This window comes from Colius striatus, chromosome 21 (assembly GCF_028858725.1).
Source record: "Colius striatus isolate bColStr4 chromosome 21, bColStr4.1.hap1, whole genome shotgun sequence".
Taxonomy (NCBI): domain Eukaryota; kingdom Metazoa; phylum Chordata; class Aves; order Coliiformes; family Coliidae; genus Colius; species Colius striatus.
In genome coordinates, this window is record NC_084779.1 from 3,896,404 (window position 1) to 3,919,655 (window position 23,252).

Genomic DNA, 23,252 nt, shown 5'->3' on the forward strand with positions numbered 1-23,252 from the left:
TGCTGCGCATGCGCGGGTCGCGGGGACGCGCCTGCCCCCCCACAGACACACACCGTGTGTCTGTGGGGGGGCAGGCGCGTCCCCGCGACCCGCGCATGCGCAGAGCGGGAACACAAGGCTGTTGGGGGGGGGGGTCGCACACGCAGCGATGGCGGCCACGGGAGCGCGGCCCGGAGTGGTGCTGGGCTGTATGGAGATGGGCAGACGGGCCGGGCCTGAGGCCAGTGCCGCTATGCTCCGGGAGTTCCTTCGGCGGGGTTATCGCCTCCTCGATACCGCTCATATGTACGCCGACGGAGAGTCCGAACGTATCCTGGGCACGCTGCTGGCGGGTAGCAAGGAGCCCGGTATGGTCGTGGTGGGGCGATCTGTGGCGAGAAAGGGCTTTTCTGACGGGAGGGGTCTTGGCTGCCAGGCTGGCACCGACCCCTGAGGGAGTCGACCCCCAGAAAGTGCCTCCGGGGCCTGTTCCCTGAGGAGAGGGGTCTTCCCCAGAACCCATCCCCTGAGGAGAAGGGTCTTCCCCGAGGCCCATCCCCTGAGGAGAAGAAACTTCCCCCAGGATCCGGATCCATTCCCTAAGGGCCTTCCCCAGAACCCATTCCCTGAGGAGAAGAAACTTCCCCCAGGAGCCATTCCCTGAGGAGAAGGGTCTTCCTCGGGGCCCATTCCCTGAGGAGAAGAAACTTCCCCCAGGATCCATTCCCTGAGGAGAAGGGTCTTCCTTGGGGCCCATCCCCTGAGGAGAAGGGTCTTCCTCAGTGCCCACTCCCCGAGGAGAAGAAACTTCCCCCAGGATCCATCCCCTGAGGAGAAGGGTCTTCCCCAGAACCTGTTCCCTGAGAAGAAACTTCCCCAGGATCCATCCCCTGAGGAGAAGGGTCTTTCCTGGGATCCATTCCCTGAGGAGAAGAAACTTCCCCCAGGATCCATTCCCTGAGGAGAAGGGTCTTCCCCGGGACCTGTTCCCTGAGGAGAAGGGTCTTCCCTGGGGCCCATTCCCTGAGGAGAAGGATCTTCCCCAGGATCCATTCCCTGAGGAGAAGGGTCTTCCTCAGGATCCATTTTCTGAGGAGAAGGGTCTTCCCTGGGGCCCATTCCCTGAGGAGAAGGGTCTTCCCCAGAACCCATTCCCTGAGGAGAAGGGTCTTCCCCGGGACTTATTCCCTGAGGAGAAGGGTCTTCCTCAGTGCCCATTCCCTGAGGAGAAGAAACTTCCCCCAGGATCCATTCCCTGGGGAGAAGGGTCTTCCCTGGGGCCCATTCCCTGAGGTGAAGGATCTTCCCCAGGACCTATTCCCTGAGGAGAAGGGTCTTCCCTGCCAGGCTGGCAGCAACCCCTGAGGGGAAGGTGACCCCCAAGCCTTGAGGAGAAAAGCCTCTGCAGGGCAGATGTGCAGTCCCTGAGGAGAAAGGTCTCCCCTAGTAGGCTGATGTGGTTCTCAAGGAGACAGGCCATCCCTGAAACACCTCAAGCAATACTTGTGTTGTCTCCCTTATCCCTGTTGCCTTCATGGAGGTGGAAATGTCCCTGCTCATTATTTCTTTCTCTCTGCCAGTGGAAATTGCCACCAAGGCCAATCCTATGTATGGGAAGACGCTGAAGGCTGAGAGTGTGCGATCACAGCTGGAAACGTGCCTGCAGAGGCTGAAGAGGACAAGTGTGGAGCTCTTCTACCTCCATCTTCCTGACCATGACACCCCTGTGGAGGAGACACTGCGTGCCTGCAATGAGCTGCACAAAGAGGTAAGGTGCAAAATCCAAGCCTGGCCCATCCTTTGATTCCCTGCTCCGTGCCTTTGAAACAAGGGCTGCTTGTTGTGCCCTTTGTGGCTTCAGGATTGTGCAACACTAGGAAGGGGCAACAGCAAAGCCAAATGACCAACTCTGTCACATGTTCACGTGGCCTTTGTTCTCAAAAGCTCTTGGAAACCTTAACAATACCTGAACTTTGCTTTCAGATGTGGTGACTAAGTTTAGATAAGTGCTGGTAATGGGTGAGGAATTCCTGAATTGAACTAATGTAATAGTGCTGTGTAATGTGAACGTGAAACAGGGGAAGTCTTTTTGTCAGGCCTTGTGATTGACAGTCATCTAGAAGAGGTGGACAGAGATGAGCAGGGAACTGGACTAAAATTTGGTGGCTGTCCCCTTCACTGCATCTTGCACTGAGTACAAATGCACTTTGAGAGACTGGGACTGTTTCATTTATCTGCAGGGGAAGTTTAAAGAACTCGGTCTGTCAAACTATGCAGCGTGGGAGGTCGCAGAAATCTGCACCATGTGCAAATACAACAACTGGGTGATGCCAACTGTGTACCAGGTGAGGGATGGGGCCTTGCCATGCTCTTTTGTGGAGGCTGAGATGAAACACACAGAAAGAATGCAAGGCTTCGGATCAGAACAGCGTACAGATAGCACTCTGTGTCCTTACAGCAATGGACAGTCACTGTGGGGAAGGAGCTGGGAGCCCCAGGCTCAGGTCAGCCCCCAGTTGTGCCAGATAGAAACACAGAAAAGCAAGTTGCTGCAGTTAGCCTGGGAAGTCCTTTCAGGACAGAAGTGACCAGAAAGTGAGTGAGATCACATCTCAGAATCACAGTGTCGCAGTGGTGGGGGTGGGAAGGGCCCTGCAGATCTCCTCCAGCGCAACCCCCTGCTCAAGCAGGTTCCCCTGGCTCAGGGGGCACAGGAACGTGTCCAAGTGGGGTTGGAAACCTCCTGAGAAGGAGCCTCCACACCCTCCCTGGGCAGCCTGGGCCAGGGCTCCCTCACCTCAGCATCAAAGGAGCTTCTCCTCCTGTGCCAGTGGAACTTTGTGTTCCAGCTTCTGTCCATTGCTGTCCTGTTGTGTCCACTCAGAACAAGCTGAGTGCATGTTTTGTCCCTTGAGTCAGTGACTCTTTATATAGAACTTCAAAGTTCTATATAAACCTGTTCCTAAGCAGATAACCTTGTGTGACCCAACACCACTCCTCTGGATAAGAGTATTGTTAGGGAAGGGTGGGGAAAGGGCTTTTTCAGGTGTTCTTGCTCACTGCCCTGAGCTAACAGTTGAAGTTCTTTGTCTCCCTCCTCCTTGTGCAGGGTATGTACAACGCAACCACTCGCCAGGTGGAAACGGAGCTGTTCCCTTGCCTGAGGTACTACGGGCTGCGGTTCTATGCCTACAATCCACTTGCAGGTACAGGCAGGGGAAGGGTGAAGCTCTGAGACAAAACCATAAGGGGGGCTGTAGAAGAACCATCCTGTTCCTAAATGAAGTGTGGACTCTTTGCAGGAGGGCTGCTGACGGGCAAGCACAAGTATGAGGACAAAGAGACACCCCAGCCCACTGGAAGGTTCTTTGGGAATGACTGGGCTCAAGCCTATAGGGACAGGTAAGTTTGGAGCTGATAGAAGAGCAGGAAGATGCAGCAGGAATTGCTACATAAATAAAACACACTAATAATTGGTTGTGTGGAAGCAGAATTGACCAAAACTGGCACAGCAATGCGAGCCCAGAGGCTGTTAAGGTGGAGAAGGCTGAGGGGGGACCCCATCAATGCTGATAAATACCTAAATGGTGGCTGTCAGGAGGATGGAGGGACACTGGTTTTCTGTAGTTTCCAGTGACAGTAATGGACAGAAGCTGGAACACTGCAAGTTCCCCTGGAAAAGGAGGAGAAAGTCCTTTGGTGCTGAGGTGAGGGAGCCCTGGCCCAGGCTGCCCAGGGAGGGTGTGGAGGCTCCTTCTCAGGAGGTTTCCAACCCCAGCTGGACACGTTCCTGTGCCCCCTGAGCCAGGGGAAGCTGCTGTAGCAGAGGCTGGGGCTGGAGGAGCTCTGCAGGGCCCTTCCAACCCCCACCACTCTGGGATTCTGTAAACAATTATACCTGTGTCTGGGGCTGCAGCTTGTGCCTGAGCTTTGCAGAGTGGTTTTTAGGCTCAGCTTCCTCCTGGCTTGCAGTGGGGGATTGCAGAAGCCCTCAGAGGCTATGAAGAGCTGTATGAGGCTCTTCCCACAGATTCACTGCATGATGAGTGATTCACTGGAGGTCCCAAGGGCAACAACAGCATTTCTTCTTCTTGCAGGTATTGGAAGAAACACAACTTCGAAGGAATTGCCCTAGTGGAAAAAGCTCTGCGAGATGCTTATGGCTCCAGCGCGCCCAGCCTGACCTCTGCTGCCCTCCGCTGGATGTACCACCACTCCCAGCTGCAGGTGAGCACCACCAGCACACAAACGGGGTCATGGCCGTGTACAGAGAGTTCTCTTTGAATCTGAAGCTTTCCAGAGTGAGTATTGCTGTCCAGGCTCTGCCTGCCAGCCTGCAGGAATGAACCAGCTCTGCATTTCCCCACGGTATGCAGGGGATTGGAAGATTTGAAATGCCAGATAGCAGGGTCTTGGCTTCCCACCCAGACAGCTGCCCTGCAAGGAAAGGACTTTGCTTTTCATCACACTAGGAAATTAATGGCTATGTTCCCTATCTCAGACATGTTGGCATCTCCCCACAGAAAAGATCTGGCAGCTTTTGAGTTGGCCTGACTGGGAGATGTTCTGGCCTTGCACAGAACTTTGTGGTGTCAGTGAGCTGCTGGCTTTTCTTGACTGGAAAGAAACATTCCACATGTGGCCTTGCAGGTAAACATTTCTTTAAGGATGAGCAACTCTTGCTTTCCAGGGCTCTCTGGGAGACACAGTGATTGTTGGGATGTCCAGCTTGGAGCAGCTAAAGCAGAACCTTGACTACAGTGAAGAGGGTCCCCTGCTGCCAGCTGTGGTGGAAGCGTTTGATAAAGCCTGGAAGCTGTCTGCACACGACTGCCCCAACTACTTCCGCTAGGGATTGGGCAAGAAAGCGGCTGCCACAGAGGAGGATGATCCAGCACAAGGCTCTGGAAGAACAGCAGAGCTGTTTGCCCACCCTGCTCCTTTCATTGGCTGCAGGTGGGCTGAGATTGTGCTGGATGAATGAAGCTTTGCAGGATGCACTAATGCTTTGAGCACTTACCCTGTTGGGCTGCACCTTAGTCTTTATCCCCTCAGCTCTACACAGCACATAACTGTGATTGATGGGTGAAAATGTAGATGTAACTGGGTGAAGGCCCCACTTCAGTGTGATTACTTATATGATTGTGTACAAGAATAAAACATTTTCTAATGCAGACCCTACCTCTGAATGGTACCTGTCACCTGGCTGGAACCTCCTGGGGGGAGAGGAACAAGCCCATGAGCAGCACAGGCTGGGGGTGACCTGCTGGAGAGCAGCTCCAGGACAGAGACCTGACAGTGCTGGGGGAGAACAAACTCAACATGAGCAGCAACGTGGCCTCGTGGGCAAGGGGCCAGTGGCAGCCTGGGGGCAGCAAGGAGAGTGTGGGCAGCAGGGCCAGGGAGGTTGTGCTGCCCCTCTGCTCTGCCCTGCTGAGGCCTCAGCTGGAGTCCTGTGGCCAGTTCTGGGCTCCCCAGCTGCAGAGAGACAGGGAACTGCTGGAGAGAGGCCAGTGCAGGGCCAGCAAGATGCTGAGGGGCTGGAACATGTGTGTGAGGGGGAAAGGCTGCAGCCCTGGGGCTGTTCAGCCTTAAACCCAAGGAGAAAGTCCTTTGGTGCTGAGGTGAGGGAGCCCTGGCCCAGGCTGCCCAGGGAGGGTGTGGAGGCTCCTTCTCAGGAGGTTTCCAACCCCACCTGGACACGTTCCTGTGCCCCCTGAGCCAGGGGAACCTGCTTTAGCAGGGGGTTGGGCTGGATGAGCTCTGCAGGGCCCTTCCAACCCCCACCATTCTATGACTCCTCATCAGCACAAGGTAACTTTGAGCTAATTAGCTGCTTCTGATGCTTTCAGCAGGAGATAAAACTAACCCTCAGCATCTTGCCCAGCGTCAGCCGTGTCATGTCCAAGTCCTGCTACATTCACGTGCTTTCTACTTTCATGTTTGAGGTGGCCTCTCCTCAGACCCTGCTCAAAAAGTAACAGGCAGCAGCAACAACAACCATCTCACATTTTATATAAAGATTTATGTTATAACAAATACCCCAAACCAAAAAACCTGGGTCATCTTTCATGATGGGCATGTTGGAGCTGATCGGCCTCATCCTCCTGCTGCAAACAGGGAACATCCTTTTTCTCAATAGAATAGAGTAGAATTGGCTGGTGTCCAAGTACAAGGACTGCTGCTAGTCTTCCTCGCTGTCATCATCACCATCCTCCTCTGCTTCCTCCTCCACTGAGTCTCCCACAAGTTTCTGGAAGTCGCCAGTCTCAGAATTCCACAGGAATTTGATGGTGACTTTAAACTCGGCCATCTCATAGCCAAAGAGTTTCTAGGAAAGGACACAAGTCTGTCATTCCTGCTTCCCCATCTCCAGTGCCAGTCTAGCAAAGCCACTTCCAGTGAATACCACTTCCAGATGGGAACAGCAGCAAAGCAGGAGCCACCATAACTGCTGCAGAGTTTTAGCACTGCCCTTAGGGATGTGTAAGGCTGGTTGCTGCACCCCACTGACTGACACCTTCATCCCAGAGATGGAATTCAACCCTACACTTAATGACTGATCATCAAGGGAAATGGGGGCTGGTGCAGATGATGTGATGTCACTCACCAAGACACGAGCCTGTTCTGGGGTGAGAACGTCCCCTTCTTTGCAGACCTCGTAATCCGAGAGCAGCGTCACCACTCCTGCAGAACAGAAGCTCCTGAGGTAGGCTCAAGGTCTGGGGTGAGCCCACTGCTACGTGGGCTGCAGAGCTGAGGCTCTCACACCCTGCCTGGCCTGGCTCAGGCCCCTTTGTGCAAGTGTTAGTATAGCCCAGGAAGGCAGGTGAGATGAACAGCCAAAAGCCCTCACATCTGGTTTCAGAATGGGTGAGGGAAGAGTCATTTCCACTGCTAAATGCTGATACCTTGGAGGAAGTTGGTTGTTCTGCTCATCCTTTGATGTCAGTTTGGGAAGAACAGTGCAAGAACAGAACAAGTTCTACCCCAGCCCAACAAGGAGAAAATTAACCATTGTATTTTCACAGAATCACAGGATTTCAAGGGCTGGAAGGGACCTGGAAAGCTCATCCAGTGCAACTCCCCTGCCAGAGCAGCACCACCTAGAGCAGGGCACACAGGGACTCGTCCAGCTGGGCTGGAATGTCTCCAGAGAAGGAGCTTCCACAGCCCATCTGGGCAGCCTGTTCTATATGATTATAGAATAAAACCATTTTGGTTGGAAAAGCCCTTTGAGCTCATTGAGCCAAACCCTCCCCTCACCCTGCCAAGCCCACCTCTAACCCATGGCCCTCACTCAGCACCTCATCTATGTGTCTTTTAAATCTCCCCAGGGACAGGGCACCCCACCTCCCTGGGCAGCCTGTTCCAATGCTTAACAACCCTCTAACATTCTCCTTAAGAGATCTTATCCACACAGAGGGACACCAAAGCTCATCCTCTTGGCCACTTCACTTACCTTTCTTTAAGGCCGTGGGCAGCCCCAGCTGCCGCAGCTGAGGCTCCATGGAGTGGGGGAATTGCTCCAAGGGCCCCGTGTCCAGGCTCACCCCGTACGTTGCCTTGTTCCCTGCACGGGCAAAGTCCACCTCCCTGAATTTGGAGAACCACCTGAGATGGAGACAGGCAAGAAGAGCTTTAGCTGCAGAAAGAAGGTCCCGTGGCTAAGACAGGGGTTATACAGTCTCTTGTAAGCCCTTCCCTGCTTTGCAAGGGTGGCAGAGAGGTGAGAGCGCAGAAAAGCCTCCTGAGATCATCACTGCTCTAAGAGAAACATCAGGAAGTGAAGCAGTTAGTGGGGAAAAGGCTGCTCTGCATTTCAAAGCCAAAGTGTGTGTACTTACTCGTCCACCTCCTCTTTGGTGCGGTTTGTGAAGAGGAGCCCGACCTCACCTCTCAGGTGTTTGCTGACCTGAAAGAAAGAGGCCATCCATGGCACTCAGCCAGCTCCCAGAGACTTCTAAGTTTTATAGAACCCCTCGATGGCGGGGATGGGAAGGGCCCTGCAGAGCTCATCCAGCCCAACCCCCTGCTAAAGCAGCTTCCCCTGGCTCAGGGGGCACAGGAACGTGTCCAGCTGGGGTTGGAAACCTCCTGAGAAGGAGCCTCCACACCCTCCCTGGGCAGCCTGGGCCATGGTTCCCTCACCTCAGCACCAAAGGAGCTTCTCCTTGGGTTCCACTGGAACTTGTGTTCCAGCTTGTGCCCATCACTCCTTATCCTGTCACTGGCCAGTACAGAACAAAGACTGACCCCATCCTCCTGACACCCACCCTTTAGGCACTTGTAAGTGTTGCTGAGGCTTCCCCTCAGGCTTCTCTTCCCCAGGCTGAACAGCCCCAGGGCTGCAGCCTTTCCTCCTCACACACATGTTGCAGCCCCTCAGCATCTTGCTGGCCCTGCACTGGCCTCTCTCCAGCAGTTCCCTGTCTCTCTGCAGCTGGGGAGCCCAGAACTGGACACAGGACTCCAGATGAGGCTTCAGTGCCCCACGGCTACAAAAGCTCCACTAACAACAGAGCTTTCATGCTGCATTATGTCTGGATGCAATCCAGACACCCCCAGAACAGCGACCCGAGGCATCTCTCTTGTGCCCTCACCCTCATTCAGTCACCACGAGCAAGGGGATGCTTCACGACACACAGAACAACACCCCAGTCCTTACCTTGTGCAGATTCTCCTTGTACTCGCTGCTTGGCTCCCGGCCCAGCGCCACCATCATCACCTTGTTCTTCCCGAAGAAGATCCTGGAAGGAGAAAAGCATGAGGATGAGGAGGGAGGAGAAGAGCAGGAGGATGAGGAGGAAGGAGAAGAGCAGGAGGATGAGGAGGAAGGAGAAGAGCAGGATGAGCAGGAGGGAGGAGAAGAGCAGGATGAGGAGGAGGGAGGAGAAGAGCAGCAGGATGAGGAGGAAGGAGGAGAGCAGGAGGATGAGGAAGGAGGATAACAGGATGAGGAGGAAGGAGGAGAACAGGATGAGGAGGAAGGAGGAGAACAGGATGAGGAGGAAGGAGGAGAACAGGATGAGGAGGAAGGAGAAGAACAGGATGAGGAGGAAGGAGAAAAACAGGATGAGGAGGAAGGAGGAGAGCAGGAGGATGAGGAGGAAGGAGGAGAGCGGGAGGATGAGGAGGAAGGAGGAGAGCGGGAGGATGAGGAGGAAGGAGGAGAGCGGGAGGATGAGGAGGAAGGAGGAGAACAGGATGAGGAGGAGGAAGGAGAGCAGGATGAGGAGGAGGAAGAATAGCAGGATGAGGAGGAAGGAGGAGAGCGGGATGAGGAGGAAGGAGGAGAACAGGAGGATGAGGAGGAGGAAGGAGAGCAGGATGAGGAGGAAGGAGGAGAGCAGGAGGAGGAGGAAGATGCGGTGCTCGCCCCCGCCGCGCACCCCCCGCCTCACCTGCTGTGCTTCCAGGCGTTCCGCACGTCCTTCAGCTGCTTGTTCCTCATGTTGGCAACGGAGAAGACGAAGATGTACTTGTAGGTGTCCACGCATCGCCGCAGCTGCGGGGCAGCGGTTAGTGCGGGCCGGGAGCAGCGCGGGGGGGGAGCCGGGACACACTCACCTCAGCGATCAGCGCCTGCTTGGCCTCCAGGCCCTTCCGCGGCGTCCGCGTCAGCGACACTGCGGGGAGCGGACACGGCGTTAGCGCGGGGACAGGGAAGCGGGGAGGTGCGGGAGACACAGCCCCGGCGCTCACCTTTGCGGTCCCGCTTGGATTTGGGCATGGCTCCGCGTGCTCCCACGGCCCCGGCCCGCACACCGCGTGAGGCGCTGGGACCGCGCGGGCTGCCGGGCGCCCGGGCTCCTCCCCCCGCCCTCCCCTCAGCGCGGCGCGGCCATGGCGGCGCGGCTCTGCGCGCTGCTGCTGCCGCTGGCCGCCGCCGTCTACGAGGATCAAGTGGGCAAGTTCGACTGGTGAGTGCTGGGGGAGGGCTGGGGCGGCCCCCGCCGTGCTGGGGTCCGGTCCCCGGCTCGTTCCCCGCCGCCTCCCGCTGCGGCTGCCCCTCGGGCCTTCCCCGCCGCGCCTCAGCGCCGCTCGCGTTTCCCCCTCGCAGGAGGCAGCGGTACGTGGGGAAGCTCAAGTTCGCCTCCTTGGAGGCCTCGCAGGGCTCGAAGAAGCTTCTTGTGGCGACCGAGAAGAACGTGGTGGCCGCCCTCAACTCCAGGAGCGGCGAGATCCGTGAGTGCAGCGGGGCCTGGGGGGGCTGCGGCCCTTGTGCCGGGACCCGCCTGGCAGACGGGCTGTGCCGTGTTTTCGGTGGTGCTGCTGGGTCGGACTCAGGGGTCAGCTGGCAGTTGCTTATTGCCATAAAGAGCCTGGGCTTTAAAACAGTAACAAACGCCTTTGAGGGGAGCAAATCTTGTTCTCACTTGGCAGGGAGCTCCTAGAGACAGTCTAGGGGGAGGCTACCAAGATGCTGAGGGGCTGGAACGTGTGTGTGAGGGGGAAAGGCTGCAGCCCTGGGGCTGTTCAGCCTGGGGAAGAGAAGCCTGAGCTCAGGGGGATCTCAGCAACACTTACAAGTACCTAAAGGATGGATGTCAGGAGGATGGGGTCAGTCTTTGTTCTGTAGTGGCCAGTGACAGGTCAAGGGGTGATGGGCACAAGCTGGAACACAACAAGTTCCATTGGAAGAGGAGGAGAAGCTCCTTTGGTGCTGAGGTGAGGGAGCCCTGGCCCAGGCTGCCCAGGGAGGGTGTGGAGGCTCCTTCTCAGGAGGTTTCCAACCCCAGCTGGACACGTTCCTGTGCCCCCTGAGCCAGGGGAACCTGCTTTAGCAGGGATTGGGGCTGGGTGAGCTCTGCAGGGCCCTTCCCACCCCCACCATTCTATGACTCCACCATTCTCTGTTTCTTTCAGTGTGGCGCCATGTGGACAAGGGAACTGCTGAAGGAGCGATAGATGCGATGCTGATCCATGGGCAGGGTAAGGACAAGGTGCAGATGGTGTGCTGGGGGTTACAATTGTCCTTGTATGTGGGGTCTCAACCACGTGTTGGATCACAAGTTGAACTCCAAGCACTCCCTGCCTTATTGATCCCTGGTGGATCCAAGTTCTGTGTCCATCTCCTTGTCTCCATTTCCTGGGCAGATGCCATCACGGTGTCCAATGCTGGCCGTATTCTGCGATCCTGGGAGACCAACATTGGGGGGTTGAACTGGGAAACATCCCTTGACACTGGCAGGTAGGCTTTTATGTTTGCACTGGCTTTTTCAGTTTGTAATAGTGGTCTGGGAAGGAGGAAATGGATTGCTTTGAGTGATGGAGAAAGATTAGTTAGGTGTAAAGTTTCCAGATTAACATCTGGATGAGTTCTTTATGAGTGCTTGTACCTTGCAGTTAAATCTGATGTTGTTTCTATTCCTTAGCAAACCAGTAAAACATACAAACATTTTTCATAGATGGGTTTTTGTCTTTAAATATGCACTGTGTCTGGTTTGGGGTGTTTGGATTCCACCCTAATGCTCTCTGTTCATGTCTGCAGGGACAGATGAAATGGGCTATAAATTACACTTCAAGATTGATGTGATGTCTAGGATGAAACTCTTCAGAGTGGTGGGGTTTTTTTCCTAGAAGAGAATAATTTCCTAACTCCTTGTCTCTGACCTGTGCTTAGTTTCCAGGTGGCTGGGTTGGTGGGGTTACAGGACGTGGTGAAATACGTGGCAGTCCTGAAGAAGGCAGCCATCTCTCTTCACTACCTTTCCAATGGGCACCAGAAATGGGTGGAATACTTGCCAGAAAGGTAAGAACATATTTTAAATGGAAGCATAAACTTGTGACAGAGAGCCTGTGGCTTTGGAGAGGAAATGATGCTGTACTTGTCTTGTCTGAAGCCACTAATGTGTAAAGATAGTGCTTCATGGTTGCTGCTTTTCTTGCAGTGACACTACTCAGTACCAGTTGTTGTATTCCCGTGGGACTGGAGTGATCCATGTGCTTGGAATTGTTCCCCAGAGCCACTTGAACATTGTAACCTTCAGTGTAGAAGATGGAGAAATTACAAAGCAGGTGGGACTCCATTCTGGATCCAAAATACCAAGTTTGATGTTAACAAATGTGCTTCAAACCAGATGGGCTGTGGTGTGCAGAGAAATTAGTTATTGTAGCACAGATAAACATTGTGTCTATGGACAACAAATGGATTTCACTGCCAAATGCCCTGAAAGCAAACCTGAATTAGACTTGCAGCTCTTAGTCAAGACCATCCTGGAAAGCTCAGGCTGATAAATACTTTCTCCCAGGGTTGTGGGTCAAAATAATTCTGACTGAAATTCCTGCTTGGCTTCTAGCTGGTTCTTGGAAGATTAATCTCTTTGTTTATGTCTTGCTTGGTAGGTCAGAGTGTCAGCTCCATGGCTGAAGAGCTTAAATGGTGTGTGCAGCGTGGTGGGGGAGGCAGTGCTGGTGTGTGTGGACGTGGACACGCACTCGCTCTACGTTTGCTCCTTGGAGGGGGAGCAGGAGATGAAGCAGATCCCTCTGCAGGTGAGAAGTGCTGAAAGGGCTTTGCATGTAAGTCCTTGTCCAACTGCTTTGGTGCCTGACTGAGCCTGGGAGCTTCTCCTGTTGGCAAACTTCAGAATGATTGAAGAGTTGTGGAGAGGGAGCGTGATCCTTAAATTGAGGGAAGGCAAAGAAAACTGTGTGTCTAAGGATTCCTTCTGGACTGATCTCTTCAGAGCTCTGCTCCAGGAAGGGCCTAGTACTCCTTGCTTCTGCTTTATTTACCCTGACATGGGCAACCTCTTCATAAAGCTCACAGTGCTGCTGGTAACAGGCAGGTAATAGTTTCAGCAAGGAAAAAGTTCTCATGAACACATATATTTGTCTCCCTTTCACAGTCACTTGACCTGGAGTTTGCTGATGGTTTCCAGCCCAAGATCTTGGCCACTCAGCCCAGTGTTACCAGTGCTTCACGGACTCAGTTCTTCCTGCAGCTGTCTCCAAGCCACTTCTCTCTGCTGCAGTACAAACACGGGCTGCTCAGCCACCTTCGGGACTTCCAGCAGGTACCCAAGAGAAATGGCCTCAAGCAAGAGGGCCAACTGCAGCTTAAAGCCTTAAAACACTGCTGTGCTAAGCATTACTGAAAAGCCATTTGATTTCATTTATCCTTGCTAGGGCAGCACTTAGATTGTTATGATTGGAAAAGCCCTTGAAGCTGCTGGAGTCCCAGCCCTCTCCTCACCCTGCCCAGCCCAGCACTGACCCACGGCCCTCAGCACCTCAGCTCCACGGCTCTGGGATCCCTCCAGGGCTGGGCACTGCCCCAGCTCCCTGGGCAGCCTGGCACAGGGGCTCACACCCCTCTCAGGGAAACAGTTCTGCCTCAGCTCCAGCCTCAACCTCCCCTGGGGCAGCTGCAGCCCATTTGCCCTTGTCCTGTCATTCATGGCTGGGGAGCAGAGCCCGACCCCCAGCTCCCTGCAGCCTCCTGTCAGGGAGTGTCAGAGAATGCTCCTGGCTGCCCTCAGCCTCCTCTTCTCCAGGCTCAACACCCACATTCCCTCAGCCCCTCCCCAGCCCCTTGTGCTCCAGCCCCTTCCCCAGCTCTGTGCCCGGCTCTGGCCACGCTGCAGCCCCTCAGTGTCCCTGTGGCAGTGAGTGAGGGGCCCAGCACTGACACAGCCCTGGAGCTGCAGCCTGCCCAGGGCCCAGCACAGGGGACAATCCCTGCCCTGCTCCTGGTGCCACCCCGCTGCTGATCCCAGCCAGGATGCCCTTGGCTTTCTTGCCCCCTGGGCATGCTGCTGACTGCTGTTCAGCCCCTGGCACCGACCCGCCAGTGTGGCCCAGTTTGCTGCCCGGGTAGGGGTTTTGTGAGAGTTGGAGATTTTCTTGTTTGTTTTTGTTATTTCTTGCTATTTTTTCTTCCTTTCAGGCAGCTCTGGTGAGTTTCGCAACAACTGGGGAGAAAACTGTGGCTGCTGTGCTGACCTGCAGGACTGAACTGGTGAGTACAATTTGTCTGCACTGTGTAACCAACACAGTGGTTACACATGGATGTGTGCTGGGGGTGGCTTCCACCAGTGTTTTCTTTCACAGGCCCAGGGATGGGTAGTAACTTGGAAGATTTAATGATCTTCTTAGACATATGAAGACAACATTAATGCAAACAGGTCTTGATTATATCCAGCTATGGCTGTGTGTGGCTTGAGGGAGTGTGGTGTCCTCTGTGCAGCCTGTTTTTGTGTATTGTGTAACCCAGAAATTGCCTTGACTGATCTCTAGAGGATTTCAGATCTTAAGGATTCCAAACTTAAGGTTTCATTTCTATCAGGAATAGAATACAACATAATCATTTCCTGCCTGTTCTCAGAGTCAAGCTGAGGCTTCTCAGGCACTCAAACATGTGTCTTTTTTAGTACTCTTACTGGGGTCTGAAGCCATGTTCTCTTTTCTCATGCTTATTTCAGAAACCTGGAGGTTCTGATGGCCTTCATGCTGGAAGTACTCTGGAGGATTCCCAGAAGCAGGTACAAAGTGAACTTTTCCCCAAGAAAAAAGTTCAAGCAGAAGTTCTTGACAGTCCATTTTATTCATTTGCATGCAGAAACAGAGAAAGGTGTCACACCATCTTGTTGGAGACTGATGTTTTGTAGCAGCTCCATAGATGCATATAACCTAAAAATACCTTGAAGCTGAGTTGCTGCTGAATATGGAATCCTTCTGCAGGATTTGGTGTGGGGTGTGTGTTTGACTCAGCTGTTTCCTGCTTGTTGTTACAGGAATCTTTAACCTGCTCCAATCAAACTTACAATATTAATCTCTACCTGGTTGAAACTGGGCAAAGACTGTTGGATACCACAATTACCTTTAACCTGGAGCCGAGTGGTGCCAAGCCACAGCAGGTGAGCAGGGAGAGATTCTTTTAGTCCTGTCATTTCTCAGGCTTCTCTCTGCCCTGATATGGGGATAGGGCCCTTCAGACGAGATGAAAAGCATTCTGCACACACAGCAGCATACAGTAATCTCTGCTCTTCGTTCACCTGAGAGTTCTGTTTTCTCCAAGGAGATGATATGATCATTAACCTCCCTGTTTTGCTTCCACTTTTGGGTTTTTTCCAGCTATACATCCAAGTTTTTCTGAAGAAGGATGACTCTGTGGGCTATCGAGCTTTGGTGCAAACAGAAGACCACATGCTAATATTCCTCCAGCAGCCAGGTAACTGGCAAACAGCTAACCTGCTCCATTTCTGACAGTGCACATCTTGTCACTGTAGGACAAGAAGACAGAGTCTCAAGAGATAATATTTTCTCACTGCTTTCTTTAGAAGCCAGTAAATAGATTTTAACTGTGCTGAGCTAAATCCCATGTAATAACTCTCAGGAGACATCTCATCTGAGGAAATGGTTCTGCAGTGTTTTTTTGTGTAGACAGAGCCTTTGAATTTCAGGGTTTTCTGCAGATTCCAAAACTCTCTCTTGGAGAGTCTTAAGTCCTGTTGTAGATCTTCCTCCAAGTCCTTTCAGAAAAGATGCTCATCACCAAAGTGTTCATTTGCAGGGAGTGTCAAAATTTCATCTCAGTGATGTGAATTTTCTAGAGCTGAAAAGGAATCCAGATCTTCACACTGTGAATCTGTTTCTTTAAATAGACTTCAGGACTGTAACCCTTTTAAAACACCACACTGCTTTTACTGATCCTGTGGGGTTTTTTGTCCCAAAAATGACTGCACTTGTGCAAGTGTTTGTCCTTTTTAAAGTAGCTAATTGCATGATAGTACATATAGAGTAGATCTATATAGTAGATAGACAGTGGATCTATAGTAGATAGACAGTAGATCTGTAGTAGATAGACAGTGGATCTATCTATGCTATTTTGCATTTAATTAAGAACAGTTATTTGCATTTGAAGAGTCCAATGGAAAATGCTGCTAGATTGAGTGAGGCCATTCCCAGATATTAAGTTGATTGTTCCCCAGTGTTCTGCTCTTATTTCTTTCCAGGAAAAGTTGTGTGGAGTAGAGAGGAGTCACTAGCAGAAGTGGTGAGCTTGGAGATGGTGGATCTGCCTCTGACAGGTGCACAGGCTGAGCTGGAAGGAGAATTTGGCAAGAAAGCAGGTAAGCCATAGATTTAACAGAATTACCTTTGTGACTTTCTTTTCCTTCCTTGTTTCCTTTTTCCCCCAAGATCAGTGTTAGGATTCAAATTTTCTACTGATGCCATTTAAAATGAACAGAAATAAGCCCAGGAGACTGAGGGGTGAGCTCATTCATGTTACAAATGCATCAAGGGTGGGTGTGAGGAGGCTGGAGCCAGGCTGTGCTCAGTGATGCCAATGACAGGACACGGGGCAACGGGGACAAGCTGGAACAGAAGAGGTTCCAAAGCAACACAAGGAAGAATTTGTTCCCTGTTGAGGTGAGGGAGCACTGGAAGGGGCTGCCCAGATGGGCTGTGGAGGCTCCTTCTCTGGAGACATTCCAACCCAGCTGGATGAGTCCCTGTGTGCCCTGCTCTAGGTGGTGCTGCTCTGGCAGGGGGGTTGCACTGGATGAGCTTTCCAGGTCCCTTCCAGCCCTTCAGATCCTGTGACTGTGTGAAATGCAGGGCATGTGTATCACATTGTTAGAGTAAAAAGAGTAGTCAGCAGTGGTAGGAGTGATTTTTGGCCATCTCTTCTAAATGTTTCTCTTTGACTTTTTTCTGGAAGGCTCATGTGCAATAGCTGTTGTTTCTGCTTTCTCTGTTTGTCTGTTTTTCTTGCTGTCCTGGATGCAGCCATTCAAGGTAACCTCAGACTGCATGCAGTGTTTTCTAATCTTTCTGACTAATGCTTCCTAGTTGGATTTGATCTCTTTGCTTGCTGTCCTCAGTGGTGAAACACGAGTGATGGCTGGTGTTTTGCTTAGTTCAAGAAGCTAAATATATCCTGACTGGGCAGAATCAAGTGATTTTTTTACTTCAAGGGCTTCTTTCGCTCTGAGTAAGGAGTGCAGGGGGAGATGTAGACCTTACAGTAGGGTTAGCTTTAGGTGGGTGCTTGCTGTAAGTGTACCAGTGAGGAAGAAGGAATACAAAGGAAGAGATGATACATTCTGCAAGAAGATTTGCTTTCAGTTCATGAGGGTGTCTTCTGGAATGAGCTGTACCAGTGTGGAGTGGGAAAAGGTTGGTAAATGCCAGTGTCTGTCATAGAAATGATAATTATAACTCTGCTATCCAGGAGTGGGAGGCAGAGGCAAAGAATCATCATAGGTTTGTGCATGGCAACATTTCTTCAGCTGGCTGAGACTGTCATTTAAATGATGGAGTGGGACATCATGGGGTTTTTTTTCCCCTCTTGTTATCACTGTTGGCCTGTTTGCAGATGGTTTGCTGGGGATGTTTCTGAAGCGTTTGTCCTCCCAACTCATCCTGCTGCAAGCCTGGACCGCTCATCTTTGGAAGATGTTCTACGATGCCAGGAAACCCAGGAGCCAGATTAAAAATGAGATTAACATTGATAACTTGGCCAGAGATGAATTCAACCTCCAGAAAATGATGGTGATGGTCACTGCTTCAGGGAAGGTGAGGAAACTGGGGTGAGAGTCTGTTTCTAGACCATAGCAGAGAGTCTCAGTTGTGAATTCCCACCTCTGTTTTTAGCCAGGCTTTGGGCAGAACATCATTAGATGTGCAGAATGTTTTGTGATTGCTTTGGAGGGGGACTAAGACTCTTCTTGCTGAATTAAAATGTAGTGCTTGACTGTGTTATTCTAAACTTTGGCTTTACCATGTCTTTCTGCTCAGCTTTTTGGTATTGAAAGCAGTTCTGGCACCATCCTGTGGAAGCAATATCTCAGGGATGTAAAACCAGGCTCCTCCTTTAAGCTGATGGTCCAAAGAACAACAGCTCATTTCCCCCACCCTCCACAATGCACCTTGCTTGTTAAGGACAAGGTGAGTCCCTTCCCTCTGTCCCTCCACTGAACCTCCTTAGCATGGAAATGTGCCCTTTGAAAGGGCAGAGAGAGCATGTTTTTAGGTCTTGCCTGGTTATCACTGATGTGGGAACAGGAGGAGTTTGAGAGCTGAAAGAAGTAGACACACCATCCTAAAAAAATTAAGGATGCTTGTTTTGAAGCCTTTTATTGAAACACAAGAAATTATTTCATCCACTTTCACTGGCCATGTGAGATAAGTCATGTGTGGTTTCCATTAGGCAACAGTGACTGTCCTTTAGCTGCAGGCTGTTTTGCACTCCATATGTGAGGGATGATGTATGTGTTGAGGCTGCCTCAGCAGGTGATAGGGAGGATTTAGTTAAAGCCATGAACCTTGTGGTATACCGAGGTGTGGTTTTGATAGAGAAATGTGGGATGGAGCATATCTGTGTCCAGACAGAAGACTTTGAGGATGGAGTAGCTGAATCCAGGGTATGAGTAGTAGACAGCAGCAAGTAACAGGTAGAAAAGCAGCTCTCTTTTTGACCTTAGAATAAAAAATTGCATCTGGTTTGTTTTTCAGGAAACCAAAATGAGCTTTCTGTATGTCTTCAACCCCATCTTTGGGAAGAGAAGTCAAGTAGCTCCCCCTGTCTTGAAGCGCACGATCCTTCAGACTTTGCTTCTGCCTATTATGGATCAGGACTATGCCAAAGTGCTGCTCTTGATTGATGATGAGTACAAGGTGAATTGCTTTGCCTGGAGGCAGTTTTCTTTATGTTCTGCTTAATTTTTCCCCTCCCTTTTGGAGCAAGATAGAAGAAAAATGCTGTTGAGTCACATTTCACACAAAACTATGAGACTATTCCTGTAAGACAGACCTTGTCCTGGTAAACATGTTTGAAATAATCTTTCTGTCTTTCTGGTTTGTTTTTCTTCTGTGTGTCAATTGCTTTTTGACCTGTGTTTCAATTCTTCTTTTTCAGGTTACAGCTTTCCCAGCCACTAAAAATGTCCTTCGCCAGTTAGAAGAAATAGCCCATTCTATCTTCTTTTATCTAGTGGATGCTGAGCAGGGAAAACTCTCTGGATTCAGGCTCAAAAAGGTGTGAAAGACTCATTACAGTCCAGGTGACATAATTTCCTAAGTGTCCTCTGGATAATGATACACTTCTTCATTTGGTTCATGGAGTTTTGCTCAGGATAGAAACAATTCAGCCTCAAAACATGCCTAAGAAGCTTTTAAACATCAAAAAGAAACAAAGCTCCAGATGTCTTTAGAGGACAACATAAAACCTCCTATGTGCTGCTTTTCTCTTGCAGGATCTGACAACAGAAGAGAGTTGGGAGGTGATTATCCCCACTGAAGTACAGAGGATAGTGACTGTGAAAGGGAAGAGGTCCAACGAGCACGTGCACTCCCAGGGCCGTGTGATGGGAGACCGCAGCGTTCTCTACAAGGTGCTGTTGGAATGTTTTTGGTTGATTCATGATCTCACAGGAAGATCTCAGCAGCCTTTCAAAGCACTACATTGAGATCAGTTGCCCTGTTTTCTGTATGGGCATCACTGTCCATAATCCTTTGCAGTAGATGCTGATTTTGGTGGAGGTTTCTTTTGTAAGATCTGATGATGGGGAAATAGCTGCTGGATTTCTTCAGGTGATTTGTGCCAAGAAGATGTTTTGTTGATTATATGCCTAGTCCCAGAAGAAATGCAGAGAAATGAGGTGCCTGGGGCACTGAAGTGGGGGTCTCCATTGGTTTTGTGTTTTCCTTTTTCTCCAGTCCTTGAATCCCAACCTGCTTGCTGTGGTGACAGAGAGCACAGATACGCATCATGAGCGCACTTTCATTGGAATATACCTGATTGATGGAGTCACAGGCAGGATCATCCACTCCTCTGTACAGAAGAAAGCAAAGGGACCTGTCCACATTGTTCATTCAGAGAACTGGGTGGTGGTAAGAAGTGATTATCTGCTCACTCTTTATGTTTGGGAGGTAGGGCGCAGTTGCTGAACCTGTATGGAGCATGGCCAGAGCCGGGCACAGAGCTGGGGAAGGGGCTGGAGCACAGGGGTGCTGGGGAGGGGCTGAGGGAATGGGGGTGTTGAGCCTGGAGAAGAGGAGGCTGAGGGCAGCCAGGAGCACTCTCTGACACTCCCTGACAGGAGGCTGCAGGGAGCTGGCGGTCAGGCTCTGCTCCCCAGCCATGAATGACAGGACAAGGGCAAATGGGCTCAAGATATTTAGACTAGAGGTGAGGCAGAACTGTTTCCCTGAGAGGGGTGTGAGCCCCTGTGCCAGGCTGCCCAGGGAGCTGGGGGAGTGCCCAGCCCTGGAGGGATCCCAAAGCCCTGGAGCTGAGGTGCTGAGGGCTGTGGGTCAGTGCTGGGCTGGGCAGGGTGAGGGCAGGGCTGGCACTGCAGCAGCTTCAAGGGCTTTAACAACCAAAGTGATTCTATGTGTTTCTATGACTTTTTGACCATTCCCTGTCATTTCCTGCTCCCTCTCTATTATTGGCTCAGTTTGCCCCTTATCCCTTTCTCCTTTCAGTACCAGTACTGGAACACAAAGGCACGTCGGAACGAGTTCACTGTGCTGGAGCTGTACGAGGGGACGGAACAATACAACGCCACAGCCTTCAGCTCCCTTGACCGCCCGATTTTACCTCAGGTTCTGCAGCAATCTTACATCTTCCCATCTGCCATCAGTGCCATGGAGGCCACCATCACTGAGAGAGGCATCACCAGCCGTCACTTGCTTAGTAAGCACGTGCTGCCCTGATCTGAATGTGTTTGTGTTATCAGAACAAGCCAGTTTTCACACTAAAAACCAAGTAATAGGGAACTTGCTGCCAAAAAGTCCTGCCTGTGGGCTGCCCTGCAAATTCAAAGCTGAGCATCAAGAGAATGTGTATGTTAGGTGTTAGAAAACGCTGTTAGAAGTGGCTGGTTTAAAGATGCATTTGTTTCCATGCACAGTTGGGCTTCCCTCCGGAGCCATCCTCTCTCTCCCAAAGGCTCTGCTGGATCCTCGTCGCCCAGAGATCCCAACAGAACAAAGCAGGTGAGGAAAGCACTATTAAATGTGCTGTTCCTGTGAAACTTAGAAGAGGGAGGGATTTTGTGTGTAGTGCTGTGTGCCCTACTCTAGGTGGTCCTGCTCTGGCAAGGGGGTTGCACTGGATGAGCTTTCCAGGTCCCTTCCAACCCTTAAGACACTGTGATACAGCAGTGTGAAGTAGAACAACTTGTGCTGGGCTGATTGAGGGCAATTCTTGCATGAAATTAAGTGAGGTTTCTTTGTTCTCCATCTGTGAGGAATGGAGCAAATTTGTGTGTAATGCAGCAGGTCTTACTGTTAGCAAAACCAGCTTGTTGTCTGCACTCTTAAGAAGCAGCAGTTTGAGTAGCTCTGTGAAGTTTTTAGAATGACACTTCCTTTTCAAACTTCAGAAGCCTGAAGGGACTCTGCTGCAGTGTAGTCTGACCTAGCTGCCACGTTTGATTTTGTCTCATCCTGCAGCAAAAATGAATCTGCTCTGGGAAAAAAAAGCTGCTAAATTTGTTGTTTCTAGTGATAATCAACCTAGGAAACAGATACTGTCCTTCATGTACTGTTGGGTTGGGTTTTCATTTCCCTTTTAATGCCTTTCAGAGAAGAGAACCTGATTCCATACTCCCCTGATGTGCAGATCCATGCTGAGAGGTTTATCAACTACAACCAAACCATATCCCGAATGAGAGGCATTTATACAGCCCCCTCTGGCCTCGAGTCCACTTGCCTGGTGAGTACAGGGCAGGGCATTCAGCATAGGGCTGTGGAGTTTGTGAGCAGAGCAGTGTGACACCATAGCCTGTGTCAGGGAGGGCTGTAACTTACAACAAAGTGTCTGCTCACTGCTTAAACATGTTTCATCACAACTAGACCCAAGTCAATCGTTTTTGATGGGTTTATGCCCAAAGCTGCATTACCAGCTTATCATCTCATCTCTTTAGGTTGTTGCCTATGGCCTGGACATCTATCAGACTCGAGTGTACCCATCGAAGCAGTTTGATGTCCTGAAGGATGACTATGACTATGTACTGATCAGCAGTGTCCTTTTCGGGCTGGTTTTTGCTACTATGATCACAAAGAGACTCGCTCAGGTGAAGCTGCTGAACCGGGCCTGGCGCTAAGGCTGAGGCTGGAGAAGGTATCTGAGATTTGGACTGGCTGAACATCTGCCACCCTGCATTGCTGCTGGGTTTGCTTAGGAATTCCAGCTTGCACAACACAGAGATGCAAATGTTTATATTACATTTTTGATGGAAGATATTTGGGAGGAAAAGCTGCTAATTCAACAAAAGGATATGCTGCCTGCCTGTGTCCTGGTGAGAGGAGATGGAAGAGAGATGGAAAAAGATATTGGTCTGTTTTGACTAAAAAAGGAGTCTCCTAAACCTCCACTAAAGCCCTAAAGTCTGCCATCACATCCTCTCACTGACGTTAGTGAAGATAATATTCGATCCTCACATCTTCCTCAGCAGCAGCCATGACTACAGGCTGGGCAAGAGGAGGGTTGAGGGGTTGTCAGCTGCTGTGGTGTGATCACTAGACTGGGTGATGCATGAGCTACTGTATGTGAGGCTTGAGGAGACTTCAGGTCGCTGTTAACAAGAGGTTAGAAATGGGGTGGGTGTCGGTGGGAAACGGCCTTGTCACGTCACTTAGGGACTTGGCAGGGCTGTGGCTGGAATTAAAGTTGACTCTCTCCATGCTCTTTATTTATAATGATGATGATGATATTAATTCCTTCTCATTTGTTTACTTTTCCCATATTTGGTGCACAACAGGGGGTTTGAGGTGTCATGGGGGCAGGAGCCAAGACCTCTGAAGCAGGTCTATCCCCTGGGGGATAACAGCTTTTAACTCTTTCCTATGTGGATTTAAACTGTCAGAATCACAGACTCAAAGGGCTGGGAGGGAGCTGCAAAGCTCACCCAGTGCAGCCCCCTGCCAGAGCAGCAGCACCCAGAGCAGGGCACACAGGGACCCATCCAGCTGGGTTGGGATGTCCCCAGAGCAGGAGCCTGCACAGCCCCTGTGGGCGGCCCAGCTGAGGAGTGACGGAGTGGTGGCAGCCAGACGTTTGGCTTCCCCGAAGCGCAAGTCTCACGGCTGGGAAGGAGGAACACCGGGGAAGGTGTCTGTGTGTGGCCATGACGGGGGTCCCTCAGTGCGCAGGCGCCGGCCGCGCTGCCCACCCGCTGCTCTGCGCATGCGCCGCTCCCAAAGTTGCTGACTCATGTACTGCGCAGGCGCGCGGCCGCCGGCCCCTCCTCCCCCAATCGGGAGGCGCGGCGCGCGCCTGGCCCCGGCTTCTCTTCCTGCCTGGCGGCGCGTGG

The 23,252-nt window shown here is 51.5% G+C and overlaps 3 protein-coding genes across 3 annotated transcripts; 2 read left to right on the forward strand and 1 right to left on the reverse strand.

Moving 5' to 3' along the window:
- The first annotated feature begins 8 nt into the window (after nucleotides 1–8).
- On the forward strand, nucleotides 9–5,153 carry LOC104561929 (aflatoxin B1 aldehyde reductase member 4). The gene is made up of 8 exons (XM_062013260.1): nucleotides 9–12; nucleotides 75–347; nucleotides 1,560–1,747; nucleotides 2,220–2,324; nucleotides 3,089–3,185; nucleotides 3,282–3,381; nucleotides 4,077–4,206; nucleotides 4,670–5,153. The coding sequence occupies exons 1-8, from the start codon at nucleotides 9–11 to the stop codon at nucleotides 4,829–4,831; spliced, it is 1,059 nt and encodes a 352-aa protein (XP_061869244.1). The 3' UTR covers nucleotides 4,832–5,153.
- An 825-nt stretch (nucleotides 5,154–5,978) lies between these two features.
- MRTO4 (MRT4 homolog, ribosome maturation factor) lies at nucleotides 5,979–9,807 on the reverse strand. Its single transcript, XM_062012882.1, has 8 exons — nucleotides 9,685–9,807; nucleotides 9,550–9,608; nucleotides 9,384–9,487; nucleotides 8,648–8,729; nucleotides 7,827–7,894; nucleotides 7,442–7,593; nucleotides 6,590–6,666; nucleotides 5,979–6,310 (listed from the first exon to the last, which is right to left on the reverse strand). The coding sequence occupies exons 1-8, from the start codon at nucleotides 9,710–9,712 to the stop codon at nucleotides 6,164–6,166; spliced, it is 717 nt and encodes a 238-aa protein (XP_061868866.1). The 5' UTR covers nucleotides 9,713–9,807; the 3' UTR covers nucleotides 5,979–6,163.
- On the forward strand, nucleotides 9,790–22,656 carry EMC1 (ER membrane protein complex subunit 1). Its single transcript, XM_062012880.1, has 23 exons — nucleotides 9,790–9,902; nucleotides 10,043–10,167; nucleotides 10,849–10,914; nucleotides 11,080–11,173; nucleotides 11,606–11,734; nucleotides 11,874–12,000; nucleotides 12,328–12,477; nucleotides 12,834–13,001; nucleotides 13,874–13,945; nucleotides 14,409–14,468; nucleotides 14,721–14,843; nucleotides 15,061–15,157; nucleotides 15,942–16,058; nucleotides 17,309–17,508; nucleotides 17,731–17,880; nucleotides 18,448–18,609; nucleotides 18,851–18,970; nucleotides 19,188–19,325; nucleotides 19,651–19,824; nucleotides 20,419–20,629; nucleotides 20,847–20,931; nucleotides 21,523–21,652; nucleotides 21,864–22,656. Exons 1-23 carry the CDS (start codon nucleotides 9,826–9,828, stop codon nucleotides 22,041–22,043), a joined length of 2,955 nt encoding a protein of 984 aa, XP_061868864.1. The 5' UTR covers nucleotides 9,790–9,825; the 3' UTR covers nucleotides 22,044–22,656.
- Nucleotides 22,657–23,252: the final 596 nt, after the last annotated feature.

Bases quoted from the DNA above. Each gene is read 5' to 3' on its own strand.
- LOC104561929 (XM_062013260.1), top strand. The intron at 2,325-3,088 runs GTGAGGGATGGG...CTCCTTGTGCAG, and splicing joins TGATGCCAACTGTGTACCAG to GGTATGTACAACGCAACCAC. The intron at 3,382-4,076 runs GTAAGTTTGGAG...TTCTTCTTGCAG, and splicing joins GCTCAAGCCTATAGGGACAG to GTATTGGAAGAAACACAACT.
- MRTO4 (XM_062012882.1), bottom strand. From the start codon at position 9,712: ATGCCCAAATCCAAGCGGGACCGCAAAG. The intron at 8,730-9,383 runs GTGAGGCGGGGG...TTCTCCTTCCAG, and splicing joins AACGCCTGGAAGCACAGCAG to GATCTTCTTCGGGAAGAACA. The intron at 7,594-7,826 runs GTAAGTACACAC...TCTCCATCTCAG, and splicing joins ACCAAAGAGGAGGTGGACGA to GTGGTTCTCCAAATTCAGGG.
- EMC1 (XM_062012880.1), top strand. From the start codon at position 9,826: ATGGCGGCGCGGCTCTGCGCGCTGCTGCTGCCGCTGGCCGCCGCCGTC. The intron at 10,915-11,079 runs GTAAGGACAAGG...TTTCCTGGGCAG, and splicing joins GATGCTGATCCATGGGCAGG to ATGCCATCACGGTGTCCAAT. The intron at 13,002-13,873 runs GTACCCAAGAGA...TCTTCCTTTCAG, and splicing joins ACCTTCGGGACTTCCAGCAG to GCAGCTCTGGTGAGTTTCGC.